This window comes from Entelurus aequoreus, linkage group LG01, assembly GCF_033978785.1.
Source record: "Entelurus aequoreus isolate RoL-2023_Sb linkage group LG01, RoL_Eaeq_v1.1, whole genome shotgun sequence".
NCBI lineage: Eukaryota > Metazoa > Chordata > Actinopteri > Syngnathiformes > Syngnathidae > Entelurus > Entelurus aequoreus.
The window spans coordinates 93487531-93510914 of record NC_084731.1 but is presented as its reverse complement, the minus strand read 5'-3'; the positions used below and the strand labels follow the sequence as shown (position 1 = coordinate 93510914).

General features: G+C 39.2%; 2 protein-coding genes and 1 non-coding gene across 4 annotated transcripts; 1 reads left to right on the top strand and 2 right to left on the bottom strand.

Moving 5' to 3' along the window:
- Positions 1-843: 843 nt before the first annotated feature.
- Positions 844-15087, bottom strand: gk (glycerol kinase). Of its 2 annotated transcripts, XM_062062213.1 has the most exons (21): positions 14885-15087; positions 11596-11669; positions 11413-11519; positions 11269-11346; positions 11112-11191; positions 8548-8685; positions 8367-8476; positions 8232-8298; positions 8076-8093; positions 6420-6455; positions 6268-6335; positions 6166-6208; positions 6011-6091; positions 5865-5943; positions 4287-4383; positions 4123-4207; positions 3914-4034; positions 2907-3050; positions 2160-2246; positions 1991-2077; positions 844-1908 (listed from the first exon to the last, which is right to left on the bottom strand). In XM_062062213.1, the coding sequence occupies exons 1-21, from the start codon at positions 14975-14977 to the stop codon at positions 1898-1900; spliced, it is 1704 nt and encodes a 567-aa protein (XP_061918197.1). In that variant the 5' UTR covers positions 14978-15087; the 3' UTR covers positions 844-1897. The 2 variants fall into 2 exon arrangements, with proteins under 2 accessions (XP_061918197.1, XP_061918200.1); XM_062062216.1 differs by lacking the exon at positions 8076-8093 and having other exon boundaries at positions 14885-15086.
- Positions 15088-19336: 4249 nt separating this feature from the next.
- On the bottom strand, positions 19337-19408 carry trnae-uuc (transfer RNA glutamic acid (anticodon UUC)). The gene has a single exon. It is a non-coding gene; the product is annotated as a tRNA-Glu (tRNA).
- A 159-nt stretch (positions 19409-19567) lies between these two features.
- wbp4 (WW domain binding protein 4) lies at positions 19568-23378 on the top strand. The gene is made up of 10 exons (XM_062062212.1): positions 19568-19724; positions 19866-19938; positions 20005-20067; positions 20263-20386; positions 20454-20642; positions 20743-20810; positions 20884-20959; positions 22355-22542; positions 22608-22816; positions 22888-23378. Coding segments are annotated over exons 1-10 (1194 nt in total). The 5' UTR covers positions 19568-19722; the 3' UTR covers positions 23090-23378.
- Positions 23379-23384: the final 6 nt, after the last annotated feature.

Sequence of the window (23384 nt, the reverse complement as noted above, 5' to 3'; positions counted from 1 at the left end):
TATTTGTTTCATGTCTCTAAGGCGTTCCTACCGGAAGTTACAAGCAGTTTTGTCTGAGTTTTCCTCTGAGGAGCAGTTTTGTCTCTGTTTTATTCAAAAATTGTGCTAGAGCGCAATTTTGAGTTTTGGGGTTCGGTTTTTTTTTTTAGATCGCAATTTCCACCAGTCCCGACGTGTGTGAAAAGTTTGGTGAGTTTTGAAGTATTTTAAGGGGGTCAAATTACAGCTCAAAGAGGCAAAAATGAGTGTTTTTAGTAATTTTTTGTCTTGAAGGGGAAATTGCCAACTTCCTGTTGGTTTTTGCCCGAAGATGTGTCATTATGTATTGTAGGTCTAAGTGAGACCTACATACAGGTTTTTGTTTCATGTCTCTACGACCTTCCTAGTGGGAGTTACAGGCAGTTTGTTTTTGTTTTTTCCTAGGGGGCGCTGGAGCGCAATTTTGATTTTTGGGGTTTGGTTTTTTGACTAAAGCGTGCTGTCCCAGTTTTTGTATGTGTGTGTAAAATTTGGTGAGTTTTGAAGCATGTTAAGGGGGGCAAAGTAGTGCACAAAGCTGCGGAAGAATAATAATAATAAAGAATAATAATAAAACCTTACAATTTCAATAGTGTCCTTTCGTCCCATTGCAAAAGGACTCCCTTTGGGATTCCTTTGACAATGGTCCTGTGCGGACCCTAATTAAGCTAAAAATATACAACAAGCAACAAATATTACGGTATTGAACTTTCAGCAAAAAATAAAAAAAGATTAGTTGAGTGCTGCAGTTTTAGTAAAGAGTAAAATACTACTAAAAAAAAAAAAAAAGAGTAAAAGCCTAAAGTAAAATCCCACAAAGAAAAGTTTTATCTCAAGAATAATTTATTTCTGATATTTTTCTGCATGTAATCGATATTTTGCCACAACAATGAAAGCATCAGAACAAAGTGCGTATCTTGTTGAGGCTCATACATTACAAAATAATGACAAGACACATTTTCATTACGGTTACCACGATGTACAGTAGTTTGTCCATAATTTAAGAAACTTTTAGGTCTTGACAGTTTTACCATTTGGGCGTGCACACACAAATAAATACAGATCTATACTCATTCTGCAAGTACTTCATCAAGTGCGTTGAATAGACACTTTCATATAAGAAGATCCGTAGAGTAACATTTAAATACATTTTTAAGCTCACATCTGATTTACAATCAGTTCAGCAAATTTGTAAGTGGAAATTCCACATAATATTTTTTCCCCTTTAAAAAATGATAGACCCACAAAGGAAAATACTGTATAAAGTGCTCTAAAAAATGAAGTAAAACAAGTTTTAGGAGGGGTGGTACCTGAAGAATAAGTAGTGTGAATGTACTGGTTTTAAGGATCACGTTAATCCGGCAGTAAGTATCGACAACACATTGACATAGTAAGCAAAACATCCTGCATGCCTTCTCCTGCTGTAGTTCATGTTCAACAAGACAATTTAAAAAGGGGAAAAGGTCACATTCACAGATCCGCCAACCTTCAAGTCATTTTACGAGGGCTCTGATGGTTAGCTACCTTTGTTGCGAGCGAACAATGGAAAAGTGAGAACTAATCCATCGATGTAATTGCAAATGTTGATCCAAAATTCAGGAGGAGAGGGCATTTGCGAAAGTGGATTGCATTCTTTGGAATAATCTACTAGGAGTAGACCAATCACATGCTGCTGCAGTACCAGGTCTGAGACTGCACTTGAAACTGAAACAAAATATGTACCTGGAAAGCAGCAAAGTGTATTCAAGGGACAGAGAACGAAAAATGTTTCATGTTGGCAGCTCTGCTTTCAGTATCTGTTTCAAGAGCCTTTTTTTCCTTCTGGAGTGACTTCTTGGAGAAATTGAAAGAAATCCTGATTACCGCCAGCTGCCAGAGACTATTTGTGGCCTTCAGGTGACAGACAGGAGTTGGTTTTTAGTTTTGATGACAGTGATTTTAGTCTTCAGAACTGAAACAAGTGAACACTAACCTGCAATATAATTGGCTCCAATCAGCATCAGCATGCTGCCCATGATGTAGAAGCCCAGTGGGACACTGCTGAAGATGCTGCTTTCACCTGATCACAAAGCAACAAGTTACACAAACCATGCTTGAAATGGATTCAATAAATAAATACTAATCAATAAGAACCTTCCTACCATTTCCATTAAACGGAAGCTCTGTGGTCTCCCAGTTCATAGACTTCTGAACTGCTTTCTTCCATCGCGCATACCGGAACTCACTCTCTGCCAGGAACATCCAGACAATCACATCAAACTAATATTGAACTGTGGTGTGGAACTTTCATTTTCCGTTTGTAGTCCATTCCAAAAAAAGGTCAGACAAAAATCGAATACTACAAAAAACCGAAGTGATTTTTTAACATAAGAAATAATGTTGATTCAATAAATCTGTTCCGGACACACAAACATGTTCCCACAAAACCCATTTTATAGAGATAATTTTAGTTTTATATGCAGAAAATAATGTCAAATACAAATAAATGACAGATAATAAACATTTTACATTACTTTTACCTTAATTGAAGACGAGTTTGTGAAGACAGCGAGTGGGAGAGCCATGTATTAAACCATATCCAACCGGGGAGGGAGGGACATCAATCACTTGTCCATTTGGTTATGGTTATAATTTAAATTTGTTTCAAACATGCTATACAGATGGGCGAAAATTGTACTCTAGTTTGATCAAATTTAGATGGACTTATTGTCGAGCAAAATGCGATGAAATGGTTGAAATCCCTATTCGCACGTGTGAGGTTTTTTTTCTTCAAGTCGCACAGTCTATTTTTAGGCGCCTTTGCAAGTAAATTTGTCGCACCGTACAGCCTTGAAACCAAGTTACCACTGTACCTGCCATGTGAGTGGGACGTGCACCTGTTGATGTACCTTCAGTGTTGATCTGAGGATCAAACTTCTCTGACGTCACTTCACTCAGGTCGTCTGGGTTCAGACTCCACACGCTGACCCCTTCTGCTGCACCGGCTGCCATCGCTGCCCCCAGAGCGGTAGTCTCAGGCATGGACGGCTTTACTAAAAGACATGGAACAATAATTATTTTTAACATTCCTTCAGGAAATATGTATCTTTAAGAAAAGCAACATTTGTTTTGCATATGACAATAACAAAGTCCAATATGGTGAATAGTCCAAAGTTAAGTAAAAAAAATTTAATAAAGATTTTATTAAAATGAACAAAACAGATCTCAATTAGATAAACACCTGTGATAGGAAAAACATGGTAGAGATTGGATTGTGAGGCCCAGCTCCGGGAAGATAAACTTGATTAAATAGAAGAAGTACAAGTCGTAACACATTTTCCATATGAGAACTTGCGGAAGGATCGTTACCTTTGCAAGAGACCTAAACCTACTGGGCGTAACCAATTTCAGGCGAGTTCGGCAAGGCGGCGCATCTCTCCATGTAGAAACATCCTTACAACATTCTTGATTCTTAGGTGCAGACCAATAGTTTTTTTAGAGAATGAGAGATGCGGGAGGCCAATACACAGTCAGCTGTTATTAAACCAGGAAGCATTGACCGCTCTGATAAAGGCTAAAGTGACATCAGAAACTGAGCAGTAAGAGTGATCTTTTACTCTCTAAAAAACTATTTCTCTGCACACCATAATATTTTACTACTATTTAAAGAACATATGATGAATACAATCGGTCTATCATCCTCAGCAGGTACTCAACTCGCCTCTCTCGCTCGCAGGGGACGATTCAACTGCCAGATTAAATAGTCGAATCAGACTCCTCAGAATCGTCGACTTTTCGACTATTTGAAGACAGCCCTACTTTAAAGGATGAGATTCTCCACATTCCACAGTAGCATGATACAATTTTCACATCAGGCAGCGATGATATAGATATAAAAAGCAATGGGAAGGCCTACCAACAGGGATGCATAGTATGTCCGCCTGCAGTTGCATCAGCAACCTGTTGGAAGTCATTCCTCCATCCACCTGCAGCTGAGTGAGAGGAATGCCGCTGTCCTGATTCATTGCATCTAGGATCTGCAAACAAATAAACATGCATTCAAGCACAGTTTCCAACCACGTTTAGGAGAGATATGTTGGTTTGTGTGTCTGTGTGAGGTTTCACCTCTCTTGTTTGGAAGCAGACCGCTTCAAGTGCAGCAAACGCTAAGTGACTCTTATTGGTGAACTGGGTTAACCCACAAATGACCCTGGGACACACAAAAAGATTCAGTAGACCGAAAGTACATGGAGTAGTTCTGCTCACAAGTGGTCCAAACGTGGTCCTACCCTCTGGCACTGGGCTCCCAGTAAGGAGCATAAAGGCCGGAAAAGGCAGGAACAAAGTAACACCCATACGACGTTCCAACTGACGCTGCCAACTTTTCTGCATGGAGTTAAAATGTTCCGATTTGAAAAAAGTTGGTTATATCTTCTGAAGGGGCAATACGATAGAAATTAAACTTGGATATCATTTAGAGTAGTATGGATTTACAATCCACTGAAAATAACTAATCACAAAGCCATTACTGTATAAATAGCTGACAAAACAACGACACTTCATAGGCCTAAAGTGTCAATATTTCTTTCACTCCTCTATGACATTACAGAGCTGATGGATGTTAAATATCCTTAAGCTACTCCTTTGTTCACATTTTTCGAAGAGCAGCAGTTGCTCCAACAAAATACTGACACGTTACAGAGGATGACCAAAGTTGATCACATGGTACAAAGAACAGCAAACAATGCCAATAAAATATATCTTCAACTCTTTCATATGTGACAACTTTGTGGCTCTACAGCCAATAATTACTAGCACAGGATTAACTGTCACTAATGTTAAAGATGACAACTTTGGATAGGATAGACTTTTAGATGACACTGACTGACAGCAGACAAACTTTATGAAGCTGATATACAAAAAAAAAAAATTGGAAAAAATGCCACATTTACATGTGGACCAAAAATGGCTAACTGCAGGTACACTAAATAAAGGTGCATTCAAAGAAGCTTTGAAGATGCTTTTATACTTTATATTTCAGTCAACTAAATGTACTGTAATTTTAGCTGGCTTAAATGTAGTGAAAATTTAGCCGACTAAAACTAAATCAATGTAGATTATCAAAGTTATACTAAAACTAGGAGACTTGTTCGTCAAAAGACTGAGTAAAACTACACGAAAACTGCTGTCAATATGAACACAGGTAAGCTTGTGATTATGTTGGAAAAAAAGATTTGCTTCACAACGTCATAGTAAATGTTGGAATGTATGTTTCCCTCAAAGAACCACCGCTCCCTAGTACCAGCAGTACTCATGCAAACCCAGGCCATGACGCCATCATGCTTGACTTTAGGCAAGACAATTACCAGGTAGATTGGTATTCACTTTCATTGCCAGCTATTTAGACAATATTGGCTCCACTGCACCATTTTCAGTGAAAGTAACTGTATGGTGCTATACAAGCTGTACAATGACTACTCTAAATCAGGGTTATTTAAGCAAACACATATTTTACCTTAGAAACATCTCAACATTTTTGTTTGGTAGTGTGCTCCAACAGGTTAATTATATCCCTTATGCCATCTAGTGGAGGAGCATTTAATTTGTATTGCTAATTTTTACTGTCCCTGGCATTGAAGGATGAACAAAGATTTGTAGTAAATAATTTCGGACCAATCTAGTGAAATAAGATAATTTACTCTCATGGCTTATTGTGGTTGGGAATCACTGCTTAAAAGTGCATCCAAGTTTAATTACTGTGATATTGTCCCCTGAGAATAACTACTGCAATAAAAATGGCTGCAAAGGGGTGTACTAATTTTTGTTAGCTACTGCACTTTAAAAGATGTGTTGATAGTGGAACATACCAAGCTCTTTAGAAGATCCAATGATCCCAAGATTGTCCTGCAGCCAACGGACCACAGCTCCTGCTATGGCTACTGAACCCTGGTGAAAACCCAATGGAGTTTATTGTTTGATGGGTATGCTCATTTCAAAAGTTGTACTCATGTACCTCCAATGCATAGCAGGGAGGCTTGTCTCGACCCAGTTTGTAGGCCACAGTGGTCAGAAGACCGTGGTCAGACATTACTGGCTGCAAAAGAGAACATCAAAACACCTATGAAAGGATGTTCTAACCGACAGACATTTATTAGTCAGTGGCATCACCTTGGGTCCAGTGTTGCGCAGCAAAAAGCAACCTGTTCCATACCTGAAAGATAAACACTGTGACCTTGTGCTCTCTAAAAATCGCAGTGCACGCACACTTACGTGTTTTTAGCCTGCCCGTCCTGGAAGCACATCTGTCCGACCAGCGCTGCCGACTGATCTCCAAGACACTGAATTAGAAGGACATGCGTGAGCATCAGATGGTGTCACAGTGATGCACATTACACTATAAAATTCACGAAAGAAAAACTTACCCCTGAAATGGGAATACCTGAGAGTGCTCCAGACTTCTGCAAAAAAATCAAATATGATATTTATTTACTGGAATGGAATTAGTGTCCTCTCAGATATACAAGTAAATCACATTCAAAGGCTGCATGGAATAAAACATGTCTAAAAGTGTCACAATTTGTTGCTAAAATGCTAAAGGAAAACAACCATTACCATGTGAAACCACCTTGCCCAGACAATATCACAGTAAAAACAATGACCACATAAAGCAATAACAGTACTACAAATGTGGTACAACTCCAACTAAGGTTTACTCCAACTACAAGGGAATTTTTTTTTTTTGATAATATTTTTCTAAAAAGTAGTGCATGCAGGTGAGACAAGCCCCTGCATTTACAGGCAAATGCCTTAGACCAGACCTGGGCAAATTAAGGCCCGGAGGCCACATGCGGCCCATTAAGCTTTTTAAACCGGCCCGCCGGGCATTTCCCAAATAATTATTTTAAATCTTTAAGATGGAAACTGTAGCTGCCATTATGATGTGCAGTGATGTTTTCAAATGACTGTAAGTCTTGAACTATACAAAATATTTCAATGGTTAGAATCTGTGCTTTTGCATGATATACTAGTTACTATGGTAATCTAATTAGTTAAAATGGTAATCTAAGTCACAGCAGCTCAGACGAGGCACCAAGCAGTGCGGGTGGGGAGCGTTTCCACAGAATGTTTCCAGGGCGGCCAGCCTGAAATGTGGGTGTCAGGGACAGACGCGGAATGAGATTTTTACAACAAAGTTCTAACCCTTAGTGATATATCAGATACATCGGATTGTGGATAGATTTTTTTTAACCTTTCACATATATATTTCGCTGTGTTTGTTGCATTTTTGTTGCTTGCTTGATTGTAAATAATGTAAATCGAGAGGGCGTGTGACGTTCATATGTTGTCAATGTTCAGTGTTTTATCGTTCATAGTTAATATTGTAAATACCACATTCTTTTCATGTACATTCTGGGTGTCTCATTCAGTAAAAAAAAAAAAAATTAAAATTCCATTCCTTTTTTTAAGGCGGTCTGTCATAACGTTTTTAGCCATTATTGTGAGATTTTGTATTAGTGTTCCTAAAAATCAGATATACCGGCCCTCAGACACATTTTTTCTCTAAATTTGTCCCCCCGAGTCAAAATAACTGCCCAGGCCTGCCTTAGACTGACGTTTCCATAAATATGAAAATATTAGTTTGATCACAACAGGCCAAAACAAAAATGTTAAATACACCCGTGTTCACATGGACATGGACTAAATCTCTTTACTCCTTTGTGAGGCCACCGGTTGGGCACTGTTAGAGGAGTGAGGAGATTTAGAAGCTCTAAGGGGGTCGCTGCAGCAGAAAGATGGTGGGTGACAATCACAAGAGAGGCAAAGTGGCACACAAAACCAACCAGCACATTTTCAAACAAACACATCAAACTATTTGTTGCTGTAATAAAATACACGTTGTATAATACATGTTTTAGTCTTTGATACAATAGACTGCAGTGGTAGCATTCTAGTACATACATTGGAAATGGGTTTGTGGGATTTAGAGTGTGCCACTAGGTCAAATAAGCAGAAGAAGCAGGGTGGGTTTTTTTTTAGCATGATGAGGAAAGTGACAGAAGAGTTACAGAATTACTTACCCAGCTAGAACATATTTTCTAGCGGGGAGAGAGGAAGGACAATGACATACAATATAATGCCTAAAAAATTTCTTAGTCAAAGTTCATGCAGGTAGAAAATATTTTGTTGTTTAGAAACAGCATGCCCCTAAGCATGAATTCCAAGCAATGGCTCACCATGAGGCCGTAGATTTCTGAAGAGCTTCTCACTCGTGGCAGGATTTCCATTGGAATGCCAAAATATCTGAGGGGAATTAGAAAAAAACATGAGTGGATGCAACACGTACGCACAAGGCAAAGCAGGTGCCATACTTGCAGAGCTCTGGGTCCCAGTCCATAGTGTGAATGTTGAACAGCATGGTTCTACTGGCGTTGGTCACATCTGTGCAGTGGACTCCACTGGACTTGCCGCCGGTTAGACACTGCGGGGACATTTACACCCAGTCAGCTCCTCTTTCACAAAAAAAGAGTCAACAAGCAACAACAGTCTCACCCAAATTAGCCAAGAGTCGATGGTGCCAAACATGGCACGGTGAGAAACAACAGCTTTGTGGACCTCCTCTACGTTGTCCATCAGCCAGCGAAGTTTCACTGCACTGAAGTAAGTGCTGATTGGGAGACCTGTTTTGTGCTTTATAAAAGGCAGTGAAATGTTATTTGTTTAGCTCAATCAACCATCAATCAAAGTTTATTTATATAGCCCTTAATCACAAGTGTCTCAAAGGGCTGCACAAGCCACAACGACATCCTCTGCTCAGATCCCACATCAGGGCAAGAAAAAAACTCAACCCAATGGGAACAACGAGAAACCTCGGAGGGGGGATTAAATGCAAAGTGAAGTCAATAAGGGTAGATATTGTACAGTACTTGCAATCTAACAAAAGGTGGTTGCTACTTAAAGGGGACCAATAGTGCAAAACCAACATTTCTTACCTATTGGTACAAGTTTTTGAGTATGTGTGATCTGCACAAGTCCGGAAAATTTGAAATAAAATGGTTTTTCGTTGTTTTACTTTGTAGCTGTATGTTAAAAGTTGCAGCTAGTCGTATCAGCTCTTTTTTTTTTTAATGGCTCTGAAGTGGCAGCTGGTTTTTAATGTCTTCTATGTCCTTGTGTGTCTCTTGCTTTTATGTGTTTTTACACTAATGTGTGTGAACTTTTCGTACATGCACTGCAACCACATAATTTCCTCATTGTGGGATAAATAAAGTCTATCCCCTCCCATCTCCATACATGGTAGAAATTTAGCCGAAGTGCTTTGCGCGAGTCCGCCATTGGCGTACAACGCTGTAGTCAATAAGCGCCATTTTCTTTATCCTGTTGTGGGGCAGACTAGCTCATACATGCACATGTATGCTCCGCTGTCGTCATTCAGAACACAAAGTAGTGTATAGTTTGAACTAATGTCTGTCAGTAGACACTGTAAGAGAGCTAGGAACTACAACATTGCTGTCGGGGGAAGGCACAGTCAAAGTAGAGGAACATAAATAAGACCGCCCACAAAATACAGACGCATTGTGCTTCAACATACGGGTATTATCATGGTGTGTGTGTATCAGGACCCCAAATGGCATCTGTTAGGAGATATTATCTGGTGTTTTGTTTTACCCTATTATGGAAAACCAACTTTTCTTACCTATTGGTATCTGCTGATGTGTATTTAGGGTCTTCATAAGTACCGAAAATTTGAAATCAAACCATGGAGGCATTGCGCAGATATTTATAAAACAAATCTTGCCTTCCATACTTCCTTAAAACAGGCCGTTACATCACCGATTGGAAAAACCATCACCGGATTGTCCATATATGGTGTAAATGTATTCCAACATGCCTTGCACGCATCAGTCATTGTAGTCAATAAGATCATTTTTCTCTATCCTCTTGCTGTGGGGCATGGACATTCATCCTCCACTGTTGCCATTACTAACACAAAGTAGGGTATAGTTTAATCTATATTCTCAATAAACTCTCTATGGAAGCGCTAAAAACAACAAAAGATGGCGAGAGAAGATACAGTCGAAGTGGAGCCACGTACTGTAAATAAGACCGCCCACAAAACCGCGCATCCTGACAGCACGGTCAGAAAGGAGCTTGAAAACAGTCTGTAAAACATAATCTATGCAACATTTCAACAAAAAAAACACCATTAATTGTTATGTAGACTACAAGGAATTGTTTTAAATGTGGTTAAAAAAAAATCATAATATGACCCCTTTAAAAAGGAAACTTAACTTTGTTTGAAATTTTGCCTATTATTCACAATCCTTATGAAACACAAGAACAAAAGTTCTTTTTTTATACATTAAATTTCTAACTGGTAAATAAATGCGATCAAAAGTCTGCTTATAATGGATCCGCACTAATCTGCCTTAAAGCGTTTAAAAAAACATCCAAACACGTCCATCAAGGTTTAATATACATCAGAATCATAAATACTTTATTAATCCCAGGGGGGAAATTTTGCTGGAAGTATATATGTAAAGGTAGGAACAGGCACATTTATAAGATGTCTTATTTACGTATTTTGATCATTTTAGACATACACAGCACATTAATTTCAAAAAAGCATCACAAAGTTCACTTTTTTCTTCAACAACATCACTGATTACTACTCACTGTAGACATGAGAGCCAACAAACATGATAAAACATCACTTACCGTACAATGTCTGCTGTCATTAGGATGCCGACTGATAGAACATTGTTATAGTCCTGTTTGGATGAAGAATGACTCACAATTGTCACTAAAAAAAAAGGTTGAGCCTAGCGTCTTTTCGTGTCTTTCTCGCCATTGGGTCTAAATTGGATGTCCTAGTGTACCAACTTGTCGGATTACATCCTCATCATTCTACTATCAAGGTGAGAGGCATTATTTAGGATCCAGAATAAACTTTCACAAGCTATTGATCGCGGCGTTGCTATAAATAGTCTGTCTGCGTCTTGTCTTTCATAATGATTGTAAACGAATGTCATAATTCCAAAAAAAGTGCATTCCCCTTGAGGTAAACACTTATTTATTGTAGAAAAAAAAGTGGGGGAAAAAAAGGAAATATTAACCTTCAAGTGGTTTTTGTTCTTCCCTGGCGTTTTGTTAATCAGACTTTCAACTGTTGATTGAGTCCTCAGGTCAAGCCAAACTAAAAAATAAAAAGCAAATATGTTTGTCAGTTTAAGTAAGAGTACACTTAGTAGCCAGATAAACAACAAACATCACCTATTGCATTGTAGAGGGGCTCGCCTGTCTCCTTGTCCCAAACAAGTGTGGTTTCCCTTTGGTTGGTCACGCCAATTGCTAGAAAGTGACAATCAAAACTATTATTCCATATAATGTAAACGCACAGCTCCAAATACTGCATACCTTTAATATTCGTGATGTCAATGTTAAGCTGGGTGAGTTTTTCACATGTGCGCTCCATGCACTCGTACACCGACTGCAGGATTTCTTTAGGGTCCTCTTCCACCCATCTAAGAGGTGCATTGCAAGAAAAGGTGTGTGGTAATTTCCAGGTAGTATTGCACTAGAGCTTGTTAATTGACTTACCCTTCTTTGGGAAAGCTCTGTTTGATTTCCACCTGATGGTGGCTGAGGAGTTCTGCCGTTTTGGAATTGAAGACCTTCAAAGAGCACAATTAGTATTTACTAAGCAGTTTACAGCTTTTATTTAAACCTTTCTGTGGTGGCATCACAAGTATTTATGTATGCTGATAGATATGTGTTGCAGTGGTGCACCTGTCACTTTATAATCCAAACAAGCCTGAAGTATACTATATTGCCAAAAGTATTTGGCCACCTGCCTTGACTCACATATGAACTTGAAGTGCCATCCCATTCCTAACCCATAGGGTTCAACATGATGTCGGTCCACCTTTTGCAGCTATTACAGCTTCAACTCTTCTGGGAAGGCTGTCCACAAGGTTGCGGAGTGTGTTTATAGGAATTTTTGACCATTCTTCCAAAGGCGCATTGGTGAGGTCACACACAGATGTTGGTCGAGAAGGCCTGGCTCTCAGTCTCCGTTCTAAATCCTCCCAAAGGTGTTCTATCGGGTTCAGGTCAGGACTCTGTGCAGGCCAGTTAAGTTCATGCACACCAGACTCTGTCATCCATGTCTTTATGGACCTTGCCTTGTGCACTGGTGCACAGTCATGTTAGAAGAGGAAGGGGCCTGCTCCAAACTGTTCCCACAAGGTTGGGAGCATGGAATTGTCCAAAATGTTTTGGTATCCTGGAGCATTCAAAAGTTCCTTTCACTGGATCTAAGGGGTCAAGCCCAACTCCTGAAAAACAACCCCACACCATAATTCCGCCTCCGCCAAATTTCACACTCGGCACAATGCAGTCCGAAATCTACCGTTCTCCTGGCAACCTCCAAACCCAGACTCGTTCATCACATTGCCAGATGGAAAAGCGTGATTCATCACTCCAGAGAAGGCGTCTCCGCTGCTCTAGAGTCCAGCGGCGACGTGCTTTACACCACTGCATCCCACGCTTTGCATTGGACTTGGTGATGTATGGCTTAGATGCAGCTGTTCGGCCATGGAAACCCATTCCATGAAGCTCTTTGCGTACGGTATGTGGGCTAATTGGAAGGTCACATGAAGTATGGAGCTCTGTAGCTACCCCTCTGTCAGTTTACGTGGCCTACCACTTCGTGGCTGAGTTGCTGTTGTTCCTAAACACTTCCATTTTCTTATAATAGAGCCGACAGCTGACTTTAGAATATTTAGGAGCGGGGAAATTTCTCGACTGGATTTGTTGCACAGGTGGCATCCTATGACAGTTCCACGCTGGAAATCACTGAGCTCCTGAGAGCGGCCCATTCTTTCACAAATTTTTGAGGACCACTCGTATACAAAACATTCTAACTTGGATTGTTTCCCTGGCTTCGAGACTCTCCCGAAGGACAATGCGGCTTAGACACAACAAACTCCCTTCTTGTCTCTCATGGACACACACCTGTTGTTGTTGACTTTGGACTAGCGACTGCACGAACCTCAAGGCCGCGGAACAGAGACACACTGCAGGCTTACACAGACATGCATCCACAAAAATATACGCCACACATACACCCCCCCCCCAATCCAACGCCCTTGACGCAAATCCCATAGGGGTGATGAAAGGATGGTCAGCGCCTGAGAGCTGCGGCCCACCACCATGACCCCGCACTCCCTTCCCTCTGTTGCTAGATATCTCGAGATGTATGTTGTAATATGTATACGTGCTTTCCCACTCCAGACCGGGCCCCCTTAGGAGCCCAGTCTAGATTGTATTTTTTTTACTCATCCTTCCCCAGCGTTTTACCTTTTCCCCCATCTTTTACAGGGCGCCTTGTGGCGACCCATCAGCATTCCTGTTCTGTAACCCTGTACACCAGGGGTGTCAAAATCAAATACAGAGTGGGACAAAATTTAAAACTGAACAAAGCCGCAGGCCAATGTTGAACAAATTAACCTTTTAATAGGGACCCAAACAAGTTTTGCATTGAATATTAAACAAGCAAGGCTTATATAACCTTATAGTGACATGCAAAATCCAGTTTCAAATAATAATAATTAAAAAATATCAATGGCATATCAAATACAATTTAAATAAAATTTGAATGCCTCTTTTCTATTTGCAGCCTTCTGAGGTAAATATCAACATTAACCTTTTCCACAGGTTAATAAATTTGAAAATAAAATAATGAATAAACCAACCATTCAGGACTTTAAACTGCTCAGTTTGCAACACACTGATCTAATCTGATGTCCCCAAGCCAGATACCTGGCATCTTTTCTTGGATGCTAGTTCATTAATGTCGGGGCTCAGGCTTTGAGCTGAGGCAACCTTCATTATCGAACAAAGGTGTTCATCAGTCATTATATCCCGTAGTCCACCCGGACCACAGTCTTGGGGGCGTGCCTTAAAGGCACTGCCTTTAACGTCCTCTACGAGCTGTCGTCACGTCCGCTTTTCATCCATTCTAACAACGTGCCGGCTCAGTCACAAGATATGTGCGGCTTCTGTACGCGCACACACGTGAATGCAACGCACACTTGATCAACAGCGATACAGGTTACACTGAGGGTTGCCGTATAAACAACTTTAACACTGTTAGAAATATACGCCACACTGTGAATCCACACCAAACAAGAATGACAAACACATTTCGGGAGAACATCCGCACCATAACACAACAGAACAAATACCCAGAATCCTTGTTGGACTGGATGAAAAGCGGACGTGACGATTTTCGGGAGGGGCACTGAAATTTGGGAGTCTCCCGGGAGGGTTGGCAAGTATGAGAATTAGCGGTGAATGCGTTGTTACCACGGCACCGCCGCTGTATATAATCGGCGGGCCAGCTGTAGTGTTAATTTGATATTGCCTCAAGGGCCAAGTGAAATTACACGGCGGGCCCAAATTTGGCCCGCGGGCCAGAGTTTGACACCCCTGCTGAACACTGTTTGTTTGTCTAATCTTGAACGGGTTTGTGCTGAAAACAAAGTTTTTTTGTACTTGTGCAATGACAATAAAGACATATCCTATCCTAAATGTTTGTAGAAACAGTCTCCATGCCTAAGTGCTTGATTGTATACACCTGTGGCCAGGTCTAGTGATTAGGACACCTGATTCTCATCATTTGGATGGGTGGCCAAATACTTTCGGCAATATAGTGTATATTATATACAATATAAACATTTTATATTAACAAATGCAAATATTTTCAAGACGCTCATGTAAGAAGTATAAACAAGTAAGAAAATAGACTAATTCGGGTGATAATATTCAATTTCACAAGCTAGCACTTCTTTACTAAACTAGCACAGATTGACCGCCGGTACGTTACCAAGAAGCGTGTGGAGCTCGTCCCCTGGTCAATGGCAGCGACAAGCGGCCCAAGCTTTATTCGGTGTGAGGAGCCAGCCATGGCGCTGATCATGCGACTGGCGCGACTGGGACAAATCCGCTTGACCCGCCACAGGGAATGAATGCTTCAAGCTGCTGGTGTCGAAGGGCGGGCACCCAGGCGCGTACTTTATGCGCAAGTGTTGTCATTGGCGCATGACTATGACGTCACGCACAAGGACCCGTCTCTTGTAAGTATATTATTTATACTGTTTTGTACTGTTTTTGTACTTATTTTGATTATTGTTTCTCGTCTGTTTGTAAATGTTGAAATTTAATAAATAAAAGTTTTTTTTAAAAATTAGTAAAATAAAATAACATTTAAAAAAATTAACTTTGTGGTGTTGCGTCCTGCGTTTAAATATAAAAAAATATATTCATCTTTGATCATCTGGTCTTCCTGAAACAGGATATTTTAATACATTTATTTAAAAAAAAATGTTTTAATATCTAGTTATTACTCTCGACACCGAAAATAACGTTTTGTTTCCTACTCTATATTTTGTGTTTCAAAATAAAACGTATACAAACCAAAAAATATATATAATAATAATAATTAAAAAAGTATATTATTTTTATTGATGTTACCTGATGTAACATGCATCCAGAGACTGTTTACCACCTGTTTTGGACTTGTGAAAGCACTCCATCACTATGGCAGGGCATCTGTCGCTTCATCCTGGACAATATTCATGACAAATTTGTGCTTTGTTTTAAAGAGGTGCTATTTGGATTTACACTGTATGAAAAAAAATTTGAAAAGGAATTTTACCTTTGCAACCTCATTATACTATTGGCTAAGTTAAATATTCATAAATGTAAGTTTCTCAATACCCGACCTGTTTTTTGTGCCTTTAAAAAAGATTTAGAACTCTACATTAAAACATTCTCTACCTCAAACAACCAAAAGCTGTGAAAACGATGATGCTGTGTTCCAAATTTAAGTTATTTACTGAAATTGAGTGAGCCTATGGCTTTGCACTTTGTTTATTTTATATATATATATATATATATATATATATATATATATATATATATATATATATATATATATATATATATATATATATATATATATATATATATATATATATATATATGTTGTATTCTATTTTAGTTACTTTGAATTTACAACCCCCTGCTTTGTACTGTTTTTGTACTGTTCTGTACTGTTTTTGTATTTACTTTGATTATTATTTTCAACAGTTTGTAAATATTGAAATGTATAAATAAAGGTTTATAAAAAATAATTTAAATAATTTAATTTAATTAATTTTATTTTTTTTTTAAAAAGTATATTACTTATATTTACTGAACTTGTATGCACTTTGTTATATATACATATACATATATTGCATTCTATTTTAGTTACTTTATTGAGTTTACAAACCCGGTTTCCATATGAGTTGGGAAATTGTGTTAGATGTAAATATAAACGGAATACAATGATTTGCAAATCACTGTATTCCGTTTATATTTACATCTAACACAATTTACATCTAACTCAACCTATGCAACCTCATTATACTATTGGCTAAGTTTTATATTCATAAATGTAAGTTTCTCAATACCCAAACTATTTTTTGTGCCTTTAAAAAAGAATTAGAAATGTACTTTAAAACGCTTTCTACCTCTAACAACCAAAAAGCTATGAAAACTATGATGCTGTGCTCCAAATATGGATTATTACGGAACTTGTGTGAGCCTATGTGGCTTTACACATATATATATATATTGCATTCTTCTTTCGTTGCTTTATTGAGTTTACAACACCCTGGAGCTGTTTTGTACTGTTTTTGTACTGTTTCTGTACTTGTTTTGATTATTATTATTTCTTTGATTTTATGTAAATGTTGAATATTATAAATGAAAGTTTTAAAATAAAATAAAATAAAACGGTAAGATGCAAAGACTTTAGTCAACATGACCATCGAGTTTAGGGCAGCGCTCGCAATTGGTTGACGGCACGATGCGCACCCTGAAATCCATTGTAAAAAGGTGTGCTTCTACATTGGTTGTTTGTTCTATTTTATTTAGTGCTTGAATCTACCATGTTCACATTGGTTAAGTTCCTAGTTATGTTACCTTGATTTCGGCTATGGTGTCATTTTGATAATTGTTTTTTGTATCATATTTGAATGATCATAATCATGTGCTGTAGAAGTTGCAGATGTCACCAATGCAGTGGTTTGAGAAAACATTTGGTTGCTTTTCCAAACACGTCTTTAATGAACTGCCAACGTGAGAATGCTAAACAGGAAGTGCTTAAAGTTTAATGGCTTTGTAAAAACACTGAGACAAAGTCTAAGTTCATTGTGTTCTAATGGTGTTTTTGAAACTGCAATTTCTTCCTCCGAATTGTCAACTAACTTGAAGTGTTTTGCCAAGAGGATTATTTGTAATGTGTACATTTTCACAACATGCACCACATAGTATGCCTGATTGTTTTAAATTAAACCTCTGCCTTGTTTTTAATTAATTCTTTGGCTTACTACGCTACTGTATTTTACTGTTGGTAAAAAAGTTTGAGAACCACTGCTATATACCATCAACCTGCCCGGGGGACCATGTCATCGCAAGGAAACAAGCCCAGGACTCCCACTAATTCAGCGTTATGGTGAGTTGTATTTTTCAAGCACTTATTTTTGCTGTATTTATCTGGCCACACGTGAAAGGACATTCCAAAAATAATGACTATATTAAACCAGTCCCTGTTGCAAAAAAAGGTTTGAGTCCCCTGGGCTAGATTACAATGAAACTCAGATACACCCTGCTGGTATCTGGCAAGGACAAGTCACAGGTGGAGAAAATCCTCAGTGTTGAACTCTGTAGAATTTGCACCTGGCTTGCTGACAACAAGCTATCCATACACTTGGGTAAAACGGAATCCATCCTATTTGGGTCCCACATCAACCTTAAGAAAGTCAGTGACTTCATTATAAAAGTGGGTGACATTGTTATCACCAGGAAAAATGAGGTCACCTACCTAGGTTCCCTTCTAGAGGCTAATCTTTCCTGTGATAAAATGGCAACCAAGGTAATCAAAAAGGTCAACGAACGAACAAGATTTCTCTACAGAATCACCTCTCTGGTCAACAAAAGCACCATGAAGATTCTAGCGGGAACTCTCATTCAACCCTTTTCCGATTACGCATGCACCTCCTGGTACCCAAGCACCTCCAAAATCCTCAAATCTAGACTCCAAACATCCCAGAACAAGCTAGTCAGATTACTTCTAGACCTCCACCCCAGATCACACCTCACTCCTACCCACTTCTCCAAAGTGGGCTGGCTCAGGGTGAAGGACAGAGTAAAACAACTTGCACTGAGCCTGGTCTTTAAAATCCGCTACACCTCCTTGATAACCCTTAATGACCGCCATAACCACAACACCAGGGGGAGCTCCACTAACCACGTTAAACCCAGATTCCGATCTAACAAAGGTCTTAACTCATTCTCCTTCTATGCCACATCAATATGGAATGCACTCCCAACAGGTGTAAAAGAAAGGGCATCTCTATCCTCCTAGTGGTTAGAGTGTCCGCCCTGAGATCGGTAGGTTGTGAGTTCAAACCCCGGCCGGGTCATACCAAAGACTATAAAAATGGGACCCATTACCTCCCTGCTTGGCACTCAGCATCAAGGGTTGAAATTGGGGGTTAAATCACCAAAAATGATTCCCGGGCGCGGCTACGCTGCTGCCCACTGCTCCCCTCACCTCCCAGGGGGTGATCAAGGGGATGGGTCAAATGCAGAGGACAAATTTCACCACACTTAGTGTGTGTGTGACAATCATTGGTACTTTAACTTTAACTTCAAAACCGCACTAAAGAACACCTTCAGGCAACTTCAACCCTAAACTAACACCATCCCCCTTCCACATCCCTCCTCCCCGGATTGTAAATAATAAAATGTAAATAATCAAATGTAGATACTTTTTCTTATGCTTTCTGATCTCTCTCTCTATGTCCACTACTTGCTGTACGTATAATGTAAATAATTCAATGTATATACTCTGATGATTAACTTGTGTGATGACTGTATGATGATAGTATATATCTGTACCATGAATCGATTTAAGTGGACCCCGACTTAAACAAGTTGAAAAACGTATTCGGGTGTTACCATTTAGTGGTCAATTGTATGGAATATGTACTGTACTGTGCAACCTACTAATAAAAGTTTCAATCAATCAATCAAAAAAACACTGTAGACGTACATTGCTTTTTTTCCATTATATATATATTTTTTCTTTTATTGATTATCCATTTGAAGGGGAACTACAGTAGTAACAATTTCATTGTTTGGTGTTAACCCTACTGTGCCCATAAGTCACATTTTGATTCAAAATAAATAATGAATATGATGACTTTGGTGGGGGGGAAAAAGTGAGTTCCCATACCGGGAGTCGAACCCGGGCCGCCTGGGTGAAAACCAGGAATCCTAACCGCTAGACCATATGGGACTTGTGACAACATCAGATCCGCTTAAGTTTTTTAACATAAGAATGTCTTCAAAGATGTCCGTTTTCCTATTTGGTGTTACTGACACACTCATGTTGACTTTTGCGTTTAACTTTATTTGTGAATGGCTCTCCGTATCATAAACACAACAGGACGTCGTAGTGTGTTTTGGAAGGTCCAATGAACGACAAGCAAACGTTATGGGCGATGACGTCATCATTAATGGCCCGTGTTTATTCCTGAATGTGGACAGCCGCTGCCTCGATTTCTCAGTTTTAACTGTTGTTTGCCTTACAATCAAACCCAAAGACTATAAATGTAAGTAATAACCTTTGAATTCGCAATATTTATAGTTACAAAGCCATTTCGGTGACGTATTGGAGTTTAGGAAGCAGGAATTTGGATAGTTAGCCTCATTAGCTGCCAAACATCCATCTAATACCGAAATATTATTTTCAGGGCGGACTACTGGAAGTCACAACCGAGGAAATTTTGCCAATATTGCAAATGTTGGATCGCGGACAATAAGCCAGTGAGTAAGCAAGTGTATTGCCGACTGCAATGTTTATGTCTTCCTGGTTTTTTTTTTGCATCCTAGAGTATAGAATTCCACGAAAGAGGGAAGAATCACAAAGAAAATGTGGCAGCCAAAATTAGTGAGGTACTATATTCATCTGTGTCATGTATTTTGATGGTGAGCGGAATAATAACAGCCAAGAAAAACGTGTGTGTCTTGGCATGGGTCCTAGGACTGGCATGAGTGATAAGGACCAGACTGAAGAGTTTGACTTCATAGCTGTCTACTGATTGGCTACCCAAAGTTGTCATTCGTCACATCATTTATCTCTCTCTGCAGATTAAAAAGAAGAGTGTCCAAAAAGCGAAGCAAGAGCTGCGTGCGTCTAAACAATTTGCATCAATGGAAGAGGCTGCGCAGAAGGCATATCAAGAAGACTTGAAGAGGATGGAGATGGAATCAGGTAACTGTGTGATACTATATATTTTTTTTAAAAACAAGCTCCCTAATTGTGATCCTTTTTGTGTCAGGATACGGTCTCCAACCCACAACACTGTTAAAACCCAAAGCACCACCTGTGGTACTGTGTGTGCCAGCACCACATTCCAGAATACCTCCGAAGAAAAAAGCGAAATCAAGTCAGCCAAACGTAACACAGGCATGGGTTGAAGGACATGCAGATGATGGAACCACATACTATTTCAACACAATCACTGGAGGTGAGGATAACCAGAAAAATCACTTTTTTATTGAGTACAGTATTACTATTACGGAAACTAAAAGTGTCAGATCCATTAACGTGGCTGTATTCTGTTGCAGAGTCTCGATGGACCACGCCTGAAGGCTCTCAAAGTTGCTCGGATATTGTGCAACCCGAACAGAATAAGGTATTCATGTTGAATTGATTGTTTGTTCTTAATAATGCAATTGTATCTAAATTATGTTTTTTTATTTCCTTAGATAGCTTCCGGCAGTCTCTGGACGGAAGGTCTCAGTCCCGAAGGGTATACATATTGGTACAACACTCAAACAGGAGGTGATTCTTAATATTACTATTATGCATTTTGCTATCATAGATCATTTTTGATCATCTTAAACCTTTTCAAGGCATTGAATCGACCACAACTGGACAGTTTAAGCTGTTTTAGAAGACGTTTCACCGCTTCTCCGAAAAGGCTGTATTAGTTCATGCTCAAAGACTAGATAAGACAGCTCTAGTCTGAGAAGATGGTGCCGGAGCCAACAAGTGTAGCCTCTCTATATCTCTACCTTAAACAGCCCCTTTAGTGTTTTGACATCTTTTTTCTGATTATTGCAGCCTAAAATGCCTGAATTCGTGGCAGCTTTTTCAGAAAATTGGTGCGAAAGTTGCAATGTTTCGAGACTAAAATACATTTTAATGAACTTGTAGTTTTATGAATTTTTTATCACCGTGTTAAGTGCTACTGGTAACCTAAAAAAGCACAGGATTTCAACAAAAATTGGTAAACAAATATTGTGTTGTTTTACTTGTTTTATGCCACAGACTTAAAAGTAGACCCTAAATTGCAGTAAAAGCACATACTCTGCTCATTGTCAAATTTCTATACTGTTTTAATTCTTTATAACTAATATCAGAAGTAATTACAGAAAAAAACACCAACAAAAGCTTCCTTATTGTCCACTGTCTGCTCAAGTTGCAGACCATGCTTAAAAAGTGTTAATTTATGTTCCAACATATAACACCCCTGATCCGTATCCTTAATTTTTGTTGATAAATGAGAGATAAAGATGATCATTAAACAACATCTTTGTCATGTAAATTCTGCTTCTTTGTTGGGTCGGCATTGCGAATGAGAATCTGTTAATTGCTTTACCCTGGATAAAAAAAGGTTAAATATATGTTTTATGTAATGTTTCTCATCTTTTTTGTAATGGTCGCCGGAAGTTGGCAGACCTGTCAGTGATCCTGTTCTGTCTCCCTGTAATGTTTGTTTGATCTTGAATGAGATTGTGCTGAAAATCTTAATTTCCCCTCGGGGATTAATAAAGTACTTCTGATTCTGCTGGAAGTACTTGTAATTGTAAACTAGGAAGTGAGGATGCTGGTGGGTTGCTAATTGTTTATATACTATATTACCCAAAAGGCGTAGTTCGATTGGCCAAAGTGTGCGGGGAAGTTGAGGGCATTGGACAAAGCTGTGAGGTTGGGCATAATTCGTAAGGATTGGTTGAATTTGTTTGAATTGGCGTGATCGTAACATCGCAAATTCCTGGAGGGACTGCTTAAAGAATAAGCTAATAAGAGCTAGTCTTTAAGCAAAATATATTCTAAGACAATTTAAACAGTCCAGTTGTGTTAAATTAAATGCTCAGAGGATTTAGTGAACTGAATGAATAAGAATATGCATGGGTAATATTATCTAAAACTGCGTTTGTCTTACCTCTCAAGAGTCCAGATGGGAAAAGCCAGAGGAATTGCCCTCAAGTGAGGCTCCTGAATCCAGTACAGCATCCAGCACGGTGGAAAAGCATCAAGAAGAGTCGACATCATCTCAAGAGGAGTCAACAGGAGGAGACAAGGGTTCTGATGTTGCGCAGTTGTCTCAGGAAGCAGAAGACCCAAACAATTCCTCCAGGGTAAGAACAATTGAGAAGTGTTTTGCCTGACTGTTTTACTGAAACATCCCTATTTTCTATTCCAGAAAAGGAAATCAGAGGGTGAACCTTTAGAAAAGGAAGAAGATAGGACAAGCAGCAAAATGCCTCAAGTTGAGGAGGAGAAAGAGGGGGTCCAAAGTACAAATGTTGAACCTCAGGTGATAACACAGGAAAAGGTGGTAAAAGCCAGGAGGCCAAAAGCATTCAACCCTTATGGGGCTTGGGAGCAGATAAAGGAAGAGAAGGATCCATAGTAAGTGAACACAGGCAAGATCTTTATGGTGATGCATTGAGTAGCTCAGTTGTGTTCCCTTTCCTTCACAGCGCCAGTGTGGACTTACAGCTGCCCTTACCAAGGGTAGAGGCAGAAGTTGCACCGATTGAGTTACCACCGGAACCGAAGCCCAAGTTTGTGGAGCGCATCATCACCTCACTCGGAGTGGAAAGCGGACCTGCCTCATTCAAGAAAAGCAAGACACAGAACGGCAAATCCAGACGTTTCCGACAGAGAGACAATGATGACTAAGTGAAAATGTCAATATCCGGAATCCGAAATTGCACTTGCATTTTTTGGGACAGTTATGTTCCCTTTTGCTGAGCAAATGCAAACAATGAAATCCTATCAATCAACCAGATTTTGTTTGTTTAATGTACCATGTTTTTTGTTTTTTTTACATACAACTTCTTAAGCTCCTTAAACAAATGATGTTAAATATTATCCAAATCTGTTTTTTTTAGCAAGATAAACTTTATGGAAAGTGTTTTTGTTTCGTGATTTATCATTTTGTCTTTGGAGGAATAAATGACCAGCATCACAGAGA